Raw genomic sequence first — 13,561 nt, 5'->3', positions numbered from 1 at the left:
CTCCATGACCCTTCAAGGAGCCAGCCTATGAGGTGAGAAGGTCAGCCCTGCCCTTTTCTCCTATCTCCTGCCTTCTGTTTGTGCCCTTCTGCCTTCAGACATGTTACTTTGTTTCTCCCACTGCCCCACTCTCATTGGCCGGTGGAGGTGGCTCCCCACTGGCTTGGGGTACAGGGGCACACTGTGATTGGTCCTTACCCTGTGTGGTAGTCTGTCTTCTGGCCCTTGACAGCCTCACTCTGACTGGTGCCCTAGGCAGGTGACTCTGTCACCAGTCACCACCCTCTGGGCTGCCTGGTGTCCAGGGATTAAGGACGTCTGTGCCCAGGGCCCACCTTCCTTCGTATGTGAGTACCCGCTAGATTAAACACAGAAAGATGCTCTTGGCCTTCTGGGAGACTATGTGCACACAGGTGTTCATGTACATATAGGTGTTTATGTGCAGGTGAGCGGATTCAAGCCCTATATCCGAATAGGTAAACATTTAGGTCTATGGCAAGCCTTTAATATGAGTATTTGTATGTATTACCGTGACCACCTACATACTTCTAGGAATGATTTTGGATATTTATATATATATATATATATATATATATCATCTGATAAGCCCAGGGGACCACAGAAGCTGCCTGCCCCTTCCAGGACGTGACCCAGTGTGTCGTGTGCATTTGCCTAGGGTGTGCCGATCAGAATGGGTGACATGCAAATGCTTTGTGGAACAAGCCTTTAAAATGATTGAAAATTTCTCAGGCTCGAAGAGGGTGAGGTCGTATTTTTATTGAGTCTAGGGAGTGTTTTTAAATGTCAGCTCTAAGCAAGGATGATGTGATGTTTTCATGAGGTATTTGGTAGGGAAAACGCTGTGCTTTATGAATAAGAAGTAATTCAATGAGGCGTGACAGCATGAATCTTCACAAAATGCCTTTTTCAAAGAACGCCTGAGAAGCTCTTCTCACTCCCCTAAACGGAAGGTTTTGCTCAGCAAGTTGAGCTGATGAATGGATTTGAGCGTAGGGACAAGTTTTTAAAAGGGAAAATATGTCAAACTAGTGTCATTCTTAGCATTATTCCGGTCCCCAGTTTCCACAGAATGACCTGTGGCAGTGACCTGACAGAGGGCAAAAAATTCAAATTTTAATCTACTTACAGACTTCTTCACCCCCTTTATCAAGGAAAGAAAGTACAGCCTCAGCAAAGACGTCACATGGCCGGTTACCATAGAGCTAAGGCCGCCACCCAGGTTCCAGCCAATCTGCAATCTGGGTGTCCCAGTTCACTCCGGCGATGGGGTAGTCCTCTCACCCCAGATCCTTAGCACTGGCTTCCTCCCACCCACCATGTCTGCACTGAATTTCCTCACTTCTCATAAGCTTCAGAGCTTCAGACGCTCTAACCTTCCCAACCCTCCAAACATGCCCAGGCTCCTGAGTCAAGTGAGGCTCTGCAGGGCAAACCCCGGGCAATTGGCCAGCATCACCTGGGAGAGCTTTTACAAGTGCATCAAATGTGTACCTGGCCCTGTGACTCTTTCCAAGAACAGAATCCATGAGGTGGCAAAAGCTTCCGACGCAGATGGAACTGGCTGCTATTCTTTCACCCCAGGCTTCTGCTCATCCCCATGCCTGGAAGATCTTGCCTTAATTAACTGTCCAAGCACGAGGAGGCTTAGCCATTTCAGTCCAGGGGAAGCAGGCAGGGAAGGGAGTGTGGATTCATCCCACGCACCAGGACGCTGGGACCCAAGGATCCTGACCAAGGATCTTAGTGATTTGTTGGCAAAACAAGATTAAGTTAGAAGACATGTGGATGGGGACCTGGAAACTTCTTAGAGGATGGGGACTTGAACAGGGAACTGAGGGACAACTTGACTCTACAGATCGATGAGGGTGGGAGTGGGGAGCGGAGAGGGGGTTAGCATTCTGGGTGGGAGGAAAAGCAGCGAGCCTGGGCAGGAGAGCAAAGTGTCTTTTGTTAGTGTAGGAAAGAGAAATGTGAGGTGCTGACAAGACCGTCCAAATGCAGTGTTCAGCCCCCGGGCCTCTCCCAGAGGGGGTCTCAGCCTATGCTCTCCACACAGCTCCAGTTCCTTATACTTTTGGAAAGTTTTCTGCACAAGCTTTGTACTTGCATAGGGTTTTTAGGGGAAAAAAGTTTTTTCTTTCTGTTTTTGTTTTGCTTTTAAATGAAAGGTCACTTCTTGATCTCGTTTTTGTATAGATCCCCATTCCTTGGGAGAATGCCAACCCGGGAAGGTGGAAGGAGAATCCCGTGCTCCCTCCCTTCCCCTATCCAAGCCTGGGCGGTGGCACTTGTCCTGGCTGAGCCATGCCCTCACGGGGATCACAGGGCCCGGCAGGACAGGTCTCACAGTCATTGCCACCAAAAGCTTGGCCTAAAAATAGCCCTGTCAGGGTCACGTGCAGGTCAATACAGGGAGCTAGAGAAGATGCCTTCGGGGAATCAGCAAGTTATTCCCAGTGGCAAGTAGGATGTAGCACTTATGGGTAGGGTATTTATTTTTTATTATTTTTTAAAGATTGTATTGATTTTTGCGTAAGAGAATTGGGGTACAGGCCAGATGCACAGGGGGGTGAGAGGATTCACCAGAGACAGAGCAGGGAGCAGAACAGGCAGACTGACTGAAATACACTGCTGAGGGGAGCAGCGGGCAAGTCAGGAGAGGTCTGCTGCGCCACGTGGGTAGCTCCCTGCCTGGGGCTCGAACTCAGGCCTTCGTGGCAGGCCACTAGGGAGGCCCTATGTGTAGGAGATTTAAAACTTGCATGAGGTCAAACCAAGTTCAACATCTCTGTGGCTTGATTCTCCCCTTAAAGCAGAGTGGAAAGTTTCTCCCATTGTCTCCCAGCTCCTGACAGAGGGGGTCGCCAAATGGGGTGAAGTGGAGGTCACAGTTCCAAGCAGCCGGCGGGATTGCCATGGCTCTGCCTTTACCCCTAACAACTGCAGTCAGGGCCGCCCCCTATAGGCAAGGCAAAGGCCTGCACCCTTATCCGTGTGTCCAGCTGCACAGCCATCCAGACATTCCAGGAGTGTGTTGGGGCAGAAGCCTGGAAGGAAACGGGATAGTGGGTGTTGGCACTGGGAGAGCTCCAGGTTCCCCACTAGCCTAAAGGCCTTTGGTAGAGTATTCCTAGACTGCTAGAGGTTTCAGATCGTGGTATACTCACCTCTGTTCACATGTTGACATGCCCTGGTGTCCAGGCACATTCATTTCTCTTTAAACAAGAAAACCTGTGTTCTTGGGTTCAAAAGGCTTTCCTCTCCCCCGAGGCAGCTCAAAACTTTCACTGGTTCCCATGGAAGATTTGTTGGCATCTGGAAATTGCAGACTATAAAGGTGTGACAGCTGATGTAACCGAGGCCTGGGCTGGAAGGGCTGCGGCAGATTGCACACTGACCTCCCCACCCGGGTGCTGTAGCTCCTGCTAATAAATGTTGACTCCCTGACAGGGGTCAATGAGCCACGTGTGTTTTCCTGCCACCATTCTGAGAGCTAACCCAAGGAAAGAAGACGCTGGTGAAGAGCTTATCCTTGGTGGGAGATTTGCTTTCTGACCTCAAAAGGTCAGAAGTCCCACATCACTGTCTCTGTGGCCATTCTCTCCCTAAAATGAAGTGCTGCACCTCCCCCTGCTGTGCTGGTCCGCGGCAAGGAAGTTTTCTTCTGCCTCCTCCCTTGCTCTTCTCTCAAAGGAGAAGAGCCATGGCTATTTGAGAATTCTATGGGGATGTAGACCCAGGTAGAGTCTCAGAATCACCCAGGAATATGCTGCCCACCAGCTGCCCGGGGCCACCCCAGTGAGCCCAGATCCAGGGGTTTCAAGGCAGGTGCATCTTCCCAGCCTCCCCAGCAGATGCTGACCCAGGCCATGCCTTGTCCCTGTGCCCAGGACTGAATTAGAGGAAAGTGGGGTCGCAGAGACCCCCTCATTCCAAATCACTCAAAGCCCCAGCAGTGAGTGCCAGCTGGGACACAGAGGTGATGGAGACAGTCCCTCTGTTGACAGAGGCAGTAGAGCAGAGACGGGAACGTTTTCTCTGGGTGGTGGGTGAGCATCCAACCTCCGTCCATGGTTCAAGCAAGAAGAGACCCTGGACCCCGTTTCTGGTTAAAAGGGCTACTTCTAAGTCCCAGAATCTCTTCTAAGGAAGAGGCTTATGTCACTCCAGTGACATGTACCATCTTTAGAGCCCTCTAGAAGCAAGACCAGACATACCCAATTCCACGTCTCATGGACACGTGACTTTTCACTTTCACAGGGAGAAGAGTTCATTCTCCCATTTGCTGTTCCAAGTGTGATAAATAGATATACAGGGAAGTTAGCAAATGTAGAGTGTACACGCTGGATTTTTTATCCTATGTCTAGACTCCAGTCATCACTATGCAGCCCAAACAGCAGTGCATTCTTTCTTTTACTCTTTTTTTTAAGATTTATTTATTTATGCACACAAGAACTGGGGTACAGGCCAGAGATGCATGGGGGTGAGAGGATTCACCAGAGACAGAGTAGGGAACAGAGCAGGCAGACCCGGGCCTCCCTGGTGGCGCAAGGGATTAAGCACTGCACTATGAAGCAATATGTAGCCACTGCAGCATGAGTTTGATCCCTGGCCAGCCAGGGAGAAACCCACATGGTGCAGCAGACCTCTCTTGTCTCACCTGCTGCTCCTCTCAGCAGTGTATTTCATTCAGTCTGCCTGTTCTGGTCCCCGCTCTGTCTCTGGTGAGTCCTCTTACATCCCGCATCTCTGGCCTGTACCCCAGCTCTTGTATGCATAAATAAATAAATCTTTAAAAAAAAAAAAAAAAAAGAACAGGCAGATTGACTGAAATACACTGCTGAGGGGAGCAGTGGGCGAGACAGGAGAGGTCTGCTGCGCCATGTGGGTTGCTCCCTGGCCAGCCAGGATCGAACTCGTGCTGCAGAGGCTGCGTATTGCTTCATAGCGCGGTGCTTAGCCCCTTGTGCCACCAGGGAGGCCCCCCAAAGAGCAGCGCATTCTTAAGACAGGAAAGAAGGCCAAGAACAACACACCCCTCATCAGTTTTTAATAGTAAGGAATGAGGTCCTGGGGTGTGGTTTACTCTCCTTGGTCACAGCAATCAGTGACCAAATGTCTGCGGAGTACCTGTAATGTTCTGGAAACTTCCTGGTATAAGACAGCAGCAGCCCTCCACTTAAGTCAAGAGTCAGTGGCTTGTGTTTTTAGGAGAGGAGCTGACATAATAGATGTTGTGTCATCAGTTACTGACTCTGAATCTCGTTGATGATATTCATCGATTTGAGACATTTTACTTGGGAGTCAATCCCCTTTTCTGCTTGTCTTCCTTAATACTACATCTTCATCATTTTGAGCCTCCTCCCCAAACCTAATCTTATGTTGCAGCTACCAATGGCGACGGCTGAAGAAGGCAGTAACCCCCGGGGCAGAGCAACGGCCCGGCCGCAGGTACAGCTGCAGGAGCTCGAGCCCCGAGTGGCCCGCAGACGCCTGTCCCAGGCCCGCCACCGGGCCACCCTGGCTGGGCTCTTCTCCAAGCTCAGGGAGACCGTCTACTCCCAGTCTGAACTCACAGCCTCAAAGGTAGGATCCAGTGGGGACAGGCCTGGAGCTGTCACCCCGACCAGTGCCACCCCCAAGGGCTGCAGCCGAGGTGGGGTCAGCCCTCAGCTGTGGATGCTTCACGGTGCTTTCTGCTGCCACTCGTGGGTGAAGCCTGAGAGCCGGGCCTGACCCACCTGCTGCCTGGTCAGAAGGGAAACATCGGGCCTGAGAGACCCGGTTAACCAGTGGCGTCTGTGCCTCACCTTGTCGTGGGCCTAGGTGAGCCTCCAGCTGCTCCCAGGCCCCTCATCCCCCCATACAGCATATACACACCCACACCCACAGCCGGGCACACTGTCAGCCTGGGGCGCAGCCAGGCCTTGGCCCTAAGCAAGTGGCCTTATCTTTCCCTGCTCTTAATCTCACCTCTTTGGTCTACACGGCTGTCTTTATTGCTGACCAGGGTCTCTGGCAGTGCCTCAGGGAAGGCTTGGGTGGTAGTACAAAGGGAGGAAGCATTGCAGGAAGTAGGAGAAGATTGGTCCCTGAGTTGCTGGCAGGAACTAAATTGGAGGTAGCCCCAGTTTCTGGCTCCAGCTTCGCTCTCTTCCCACCATCCTTTCTACACCGGAGGCTCCGGCTCACGCGAGGCCCTTCCTGCATGGGGCCCTTCAGCAGGGTGGCTCATTGCAAGGATGATGTGCTTCCTGCTTACGGGCTGGTGCAGGATCCTGGTCGAGGGCGGGGGCAGGGGTGGGAGAGCTCCGTGGTGGGTCAGGGTCTTCGTGGCCCTTAGGGGAAGGCGCCCCTGAACAGCCCATGCAGGTTCCAAGTAGGACCACATTTGTGTTTAACTGAAGAGTCTTAATGGAGACCCTCCTGCCCTTGCAGAGGGTGAGGTGGAAAGTGGGGGGTGAGAGGGGAGGGATGTGCTGCTCTTCCTTTCTCTGTTGAGGCTGGATGCTGAGCCAGCTCCAGGGGCTCAGAACTAAGGGCTCGGGTCTGCGGGGTGGGGAACATCCTATATCTTGACCTCACAGCAAAGAACCTGGACATAGCTCTGCCATGTCCCCTGGAGGGGGCAGATGTCTCCTGTGGGTGTGATAAAACCCCAGAGGCCCTGTCAGTGGCCAAAGTAGTGTGCCCAGCAGCAAGTCCACCAGCAACGGCATTCAGGGCCGCCAGTGGGAAGTGGGAGGAAATGGAGAGGAAAATCATTTGCACCCCCGAAAATCTGTACCTCCATAGGTCATGGTGGAGAGCCCGGCTGTTACCTGGCCGTGGTTCCTGTGAGGCCAGTTAGCTGCTAAGCTTCAGTTAACACCGCGACTACCCGGGGACAGATGGGTCCTCCGAGGCCTGATGGGGAGGTTAATATGATAATTGCATGAAAAGCTGTAGCTCTGTCATAAGGGGTTCAAATGTTAGTATCGTTTCCCAAGGTGTGACCTCGCTTGCTCTTTTCATATCACCCACATTTTACTGATGAGGAAACCCGAGGCTGCAGAAAGTTAATTTGCCTGGAATGGCACAGCCCGGGGACAGTCTAGAAACCAGGTCAGCTCCATTTTCTCCTCTCTCTGCCTGAGGGACAACCCTGAATTCTGCATTTGTAGCACCCATGAAGAAAAGATTTTTTTTCCCCAGCGTGTCGGTGTAGCAAGGTCACGTTGGTTTCCGAGGACTGAATGCCAGAAGCTGGTAACTTCAAACACCAGAAATGTATCGTCTCACAGTTTTGGAGGCTGGAAGTCCCACGTCAAGGGGTCCACGGGGCCATGACTCTTATTCCTTTTTAAGCTTCTAGCATTTTCCAGCAAAGCTTGGCATTCCATGGCTCACAGATGCTGTTCCTCCTGCCCTGTGTCTTCACATCACCTTCCCAGTGTGGGTCGGCTCTACATCCAAATGTCCTCTGTTTACAAGGACACCAGTCACATTGGGTTAGGGCTTTGCTGGCCTCATTTTAACTTGACCACCTCTCTAAAGTCCTGGTTTACAAATTAGTCCCCATTCACGGTTCTGGAATTAGGACTTCAACAAGTCTATTTGAGGGAACACAATTCTACCCAGAACAGAGGTGCTGAGGATGTCAGCCTGTCAAAAACATTCTAGAAACAGAGTTTCAAGGAATGGTGCCTGGCTTCCTGGCCCTGCCTGCTAACTGATGTGAGTGCGGTGTGGGCCTGCTGAGCCGGCGCCGGTAAACAGCCCTGGACCACACCCTGACCAGAAACAAGTGGCCCTGGCAACAGAGGAGGCATCGGAGTCCTTGCTGGCCCAGCAGAGTGACCATGAGCCCCAGGACTGGGGGCGCTGGGGCAGCAGACTGCGTGGGACGTCAAGTGAACCAGATGTGGAGTCTGCAATCACCTGTATTCTCACGTTGCTGTCCTCTGGGTCAGGAGAGTGCTTGCTTCTAGCTCCCTTCAAACCTCCATTTTGTTCACTAGGCAGAATCCGCTTGAATCTGGAAGGATGACCCCCGGCCGCCTGCAGGCGTCAGCATCCCCTCCCGCCACCCAACCTGTGTGAGGCCTGCGTGCCCAGCCTCTGCCCTTGCTCCTGCAGCTTGAGAGTCTGTGTGCACTTTGGAGCTCAGCTCGACTTGCTCCGCTCAGTTGCCCTGTTCTAGTGTCTTCTCCAGCCCTCCATTTGGAATCACTCCCTCCTCCCAGGCGTTTCCACGGCCCTTTGCTTCTAGCCCTTTGTGGCACTTACTTGATTCCAGCTGGTGTTACAAGCAGTGGCTGCCGTGCTTGTCATCCCTGCTAGCACATCCACTAACCTGGACGCAGGGCAGTCTTATTGACCCATGAGCCCGGGGCTTAGAGACAGGCCTGATGTGTGGCTGGCACTCCTGATGGGGCCGGTGGGCAGCACACAAACAGAATGAATAGGCTCTCAGAATAGGCTGAACACCTCTATCAGGGGCCAGTTCTAAACAGGTGGGGATGTGGTTTGTGTGCTGGGTTTTTGGTTTGTTCCTCTATTTAGGAGTGAGATAGCCATGTTGTTGAGCAAGCTGGGCCTTGGTTTTCTGAGTCAGCATGCTATTTCTTGAAGGCCATACCTGGTCCATAGCTGCTAAGGGGGCTGACCCCCCTCTCAGACCTTGGTTTTTGAATAATCTTGCAGTTTCTCATTTTTGAATAATCTTGCAGTTACCATTTTGACTGTGGTGATATTTTATACAGGAGAGAAGGAAGGGGGGGCAGGGGGGGCGGGAGGGTCACAGAGGGAGGAGAAGGGAGGATGAGAGGAAGAAAAGGAGAAAGAAAGGCAGGAGGTAGGAGGCGACCTGTGAGTCTTGCGGGACAGGATATTTAGAGTTCCAAGCTGAGGCCAAGATTTTAGCTCTTCTGGTGTGTATGCACCTAGCAAATAAAAAATATCCTGTTAGAATAGCACATTTACTGGGGTGATGGGCAAATATTCATTCCCAGAGCCTCTCTGTCACCATTAACCCTACCTTCAAGTGGTGTAAAGACTTATTTGCCTTCTTTCAGCTTAATTATCTCCCAAAGCTTTAGGATTTTGGCAAGCACAGTTTCCAGGATTCAGAGGAAAATGTCTTGCCTTCTTGGCATCAGAACGAGCTTCTTGTTCTTTTTACCAACAAGGTCAGAGACTTGCCTTGTGCAGGGAGGGTCCTCTGGGGTCCACAAACCAGCCCCTGCAGTGGAAGGCCAGCTTGTCAGCATTGTCTGTCTCTGTTCTCAGTGGCAGGTTTTAAATAAGGCGAAGACTCATATTCAGGACCTGGAACACACTTTGGACAGTCTGCTGAAGCTGAAAGGTAATAGGTCCCTACCTGCCACCAGGGGGCGCTAGTTTACCTGTACTGTTGAAAACCCATTGGGTTAAACCTAGCGAGGTGACATGTATTGAGGTCCTACTGTGTGCCAGGTGCTGTGCTTGGTCCGGGGGTGTGATGAGATTCACATCCAGCCCTCCAGGAGCTTGCAGCCTGGAAGGACAGGCAGTCATCTGTCTGTTGAGATGTTGGGGTTCTGGGGAAGCTTCCTGATCTCATCTTGCGAGCCAGAGAACCGTACTGGCGCCCGTCGGACTCAACAGCAAAGAGCAGAATCCGGCTCCCTCCTTGGTACCCAGAGAGATGGCTGGAACGGAATTTGGGTTTAATAAGTGATACTTCTGATATCTTGATGGAGAAGAGCCGGTTCAAGAAGCCCTTTTCTCTGGCCTAGTGCTCTCCCCTGGCATCTAGAAGAAGAGGAGGCAGCTAGCTCTGAATGTGGGTGGGCTCGGGGGTCACCAGACCACTCTCTTACCCCTTGTGATCCTGACCTTCCAATCCCCAATAGAAGCCTTCTTCCTGGAGGATGGGAACGCAAACAGCCTAGAAGAGGTCAAGGAAGAATATGCCAGAATGTACTATCAAAATCACAGGTAAGGCACACAAGCACCAGGAGAATCGGAGCTGCTTGCTGTTCTTTTTCTGCTTGGCTGTGTCACAGTCGCTCAACTTCTCCCTCCAGGATTTGGAGCAGAGTGAGGGGTGCTGCTAAGTTATCTAGAACCGTGTTGTGCTGGTGAGCTTCCTTTGCTGTTTCATGATTGTCACCTGCATTGGCTCTTTTTCTGGATATAAAAATAATCCATACTTATGACAGAAAATATCAAAATATAGAAAAAGGCCCAAAAGAAAATAAAAATACGGGTCATCTCATTTCTCAAGTAAACTGATGTTAATTTGGAAGAATATCCTTTCAGTTTCTGTAATTTTGCATAGTATTTTATAGAGATACAAGGTCATAGGGTTCATAGTGTATTAATAGCTTTAGAAAAACTCAACCAATGGCTTCATTGAAGAAAACCCAAATTTCCTTCATTAAGGAAAACCCAAATCTCTGCCTATTTTCCAAGTTTCAGAGGGATCTAGAAAGTCAAATGAAACTCAGAAAGGCAATGAATGCAGAGATGCTGAAAGGGAACCCCACTTATCATGCCCCACTTGAAACTTGGAAGCAGAGGTTGGTTGGAGAAAGGTCTTTCTCAAATCTTATGATCTCACTTTTTATATTTAGCTCTAGGATGAATTTTGGGTCCATAAACGCTGTGCTGGGCACGCCCCCCACCCCTTCCCCATGTCCCATCCCGCCAAGCTGCTTCCTGGGGGGGATTCTGGGGCAGTGGCGGGGTCCTTCTTGTCTGGGGACCCCAGCACAGTATACCCAGCTTGGCCCTGGTTAGGCACAGGAGTAGAAACAAATTCACTCGCCCTGCAAATAGGATGGCAAACGGCCTAGAGCCTGTCTCGACCTGAGAGTTTACTGATGACTTTTATTTTTTCTCTGTGCTTTTCTATTTTCCGAATCTTTTAAACAATGAATGTTTCCTAAGGAAATGATGGTGGGAGGGGTGATAAATTATGAATGTTAGGTCAACAATTCACTTCCCTTACTGGTTAAAATATAAACTTTATCACCTACTAAAATCTTATCCATGTTTGTGTCACTTGCCCACGTGAGGATGGCTAAATTTCTTTAAAAAGTATAACAATCAGGGAAGCTTTTCACTAGGAATATTCCAAACCAGCATTAATCAAAACTGTTCATCAGCACAGGAATAGATTATGTTTTCTAATTATTATATGTTAGTGCATTCCATTAGGAGGGAGCTTAAGCATCTTTGTACTTACGTTTTCCTCCCTGGGGATTTTTTAAAAAAGATTTATTGATTTATACATACAAGAGCTGGGGTACAGGCCAGAGATGCAGGGGGTGAGAGGACTCACCAGAGACAGAGCGGGGAGCAGAACAGGCAGACTGACTGAAGTACACTGCTGAGGGGAGCAGTGGGCGAGACAGGAGAGGTCTGCTGCACCATGTGGGTAGCTCCCTGGCCTGCCAGGGATTGAACTCATGCTGCAGAGGCTGTGGATTGCTTCATAGTGCGGTTGCTTAACCCCTTGTGCCACCAGAGACTCTGGGGATTTTTTGTATCTCTCTTTTGCCCATTTTCCTGTTGGACTGGGGGCCTTTTCTTTATTTAATGGTAGGTTTCTTAGCATGTCCTGAGAAATTAGCTCTTTGTAGTAGATGACTTGCACACAATTTTCCCTTCATTATTGGTTTTATTATTTTGCTTTTGATGTTTTGGGCAGAAAAAAAGTCTAGGCTACCCATCTGTTTTGACGCCTGTTTGGTGGAATAGTTAGGAAGGTTTCCTCTGTTCTGAGATTTAAAAAGTAATAGTAAAAAGAATCCACTGATGTTTCGTCTGATATGCTTGATTTTTAACTCAGAGGAAACCTTGGAGTCACTTCTCTCAGTATGAAGAGATTCTGGGTCCAAGTCCTGGTTTTTCAAATTGCTTTATTATCTTAAAAGGGTCTTTAAAACAACAACATTTTAAATTTTTGATGAAGTCCTACTAACCCAGTTTTTCTTTCACAGATTGGGCTTTTTAAGCTAAGTGTAAAACTAAGTCTCAAACTTAATCATTTCATTTTTTTTTTTTTTTTTTTTTTAGAGGCATGATTTATTTATTTATTTGTTTGTTTGTTTGTTTTGTTTATACATGCACTGGGTACAGGCAGAAGCGCGGGAGGGTGAGAGAATTCACCAGAGCCAGAGCGGGGAGCAGAGCAGGCAGAAGGACCGAAGTACACTGCTGAGGGGAGCAGCGGGCGGCAGGGGAGGTCTGCGCACCATGTGGGACCCTCCTCTGGTGGCCGGGGAGCAGCCGGGGATTGAACCAGCACCGCAGAGGCTGCGGGCAGCTTCGCAACCCAGCGTTCAACCGCTGCACCACCAGGGAGGCCCAATCATTTCATGTTTTGTGGTGTGATCGCAGATGGGACTTCTTAAATTTCCACTTGGCAATTGTTCACTTCCTAATGATGAAAATTACTGATTTTTGTGTATTGAAGTTTGTGGTCTGCAACCTGGCTAAACTCCCCACTCAGTAGAGTCACATATTTGTAGATTCTCGGGGATTTTCAACAAAACATCAGCACTCTGTTTACAAATATAGACAATTTACTTCTTCCCTCCCAATTCAGTACCTCTTATTTCTCTTGTTCACCTATTGGGCTGGCTAGAAACCTTCAGCACAGTTTTGAACAGAAATAATGAGAGAGCGGGCCTCCCCGGTGGCGCAGCGGTTGAGCGCTGGGTTGCGAAGCTGCCCGCAGCCTCTGCGGCGCCGGTTCGATCCCCGGCCACCAGGTGAGGGTCCCACATGGCGCGCAGACCTCTCCTGCCGCCCGCTGCTCCCCTCAGCAGTGTACTTCGGTCCTTCTGCCTGCTCTGCTCCCCGCTCTGGCTCTGGTGAATTCTCTCACCCTCCCGCGCTTCTGACTGTACCCAGTGCTTGTATAAACAAAACAAACAAACAAATAAATAAATAATACATGCCTCTTTAAAAAAAAAAAAATAATAATGAGAGTGGACATCCTGGTCTGGTTCTTGCTTTCAAAGGAGAAACTCAGTCTTTTACTGTTAAGTATGGCATGACTTGTAGGCTTGGGGATATGCTTTTATCAAGTGTAGGTTCTCTTCTCTTGCTAGTTTTCGCAGTTTTTGTCATGAATGGATGCAAATTTTGCCAAGTACTTTTCTGCATCTATTGGGATAATTTGGTTTTTCTTCTTCAGTCTGTTGAGACGGTGAGTTCCACTGACTGATGAGAGCCATCTTGCACTTGCAGGATAAACCCCACTTGGTCATGACATATTAGCATAAATGCTTCTGTCAACGTATATGTCACTATCAATTATTTGTCTGTCTATACTTCAGTGTTGACGTTCATGAGCGACATCAGTCTCTAGTTACCAGTTTCTGTTTTCTCCCCCAGCCTGTTTGCTCCCCCAGTTCATCAGCCTGACTCTGCCACTGGTACCCCTTCGAGGTAGTCGGGAAGGAAGAGGAGGCGGAAGAGGGGGAAGACCAGGAAGAGGAAGAGGAAGGGGAAGAGGAAATTGCTGGAGGAGGAAGAGAAGAAAGTGGAGACGTTTCAGTCTCCC

At 49.8% G+C, this 13,561-nt stretch overlaps 1 protein-coding gene across 1 annotated transcript; it reads left to right on the top strand.

The window, feature by feature from the left end:
* The first annotated feature begins 367 nt into the window (after positions 1-367).
* On the top strand, positions 368-13,509 carry LOC119256580 (stimulated by retinoic acid gene 8 protein homolog). Its single transcript, XM_037524382.2, has 5 exons — positions 368-445; positions 5,410-5,607; positions 9,292-9,367; positions 9,897-9,981; positions 13,393-13,509. The coding sequence occupies exons 2-5, from the start codon at positions 5,416-5,418 to the stop codon at positions 13,448-13,450; spliced, it is 411 nt and encodes a 136-aa protein (XP_037380279.2). The 5' UTR covers positions 368-445; positions 5,410-5,415; the 3' UTR covers positions 13,451-13,509.
* The last annotated feature ends 52 nt before the right edge of the window (positions 13,510-13,561 follow it).

The sequence above is a fragment of the Talpa occidentalis genome, unplaced genomic scaffold, assembly GCF_014898055.3.
Source record: "Talpa occidentalis isolate TD23 unplaced genomic scaffold, MPIMG_talOcc4v2.1 talOcc4.320, whole genome shotgun sequence".
NCBI lineage: Eukaryota > Metazoa > Chordata > Mammalia > Eulipotyphla > Talpidae > Talpa > Talpa occidentalis.
The sequence above is the reverse complement of the archived record's forward strand: the minus strand, read 5'-3'. Positions and strand labels throughout refer to the sequence as shown.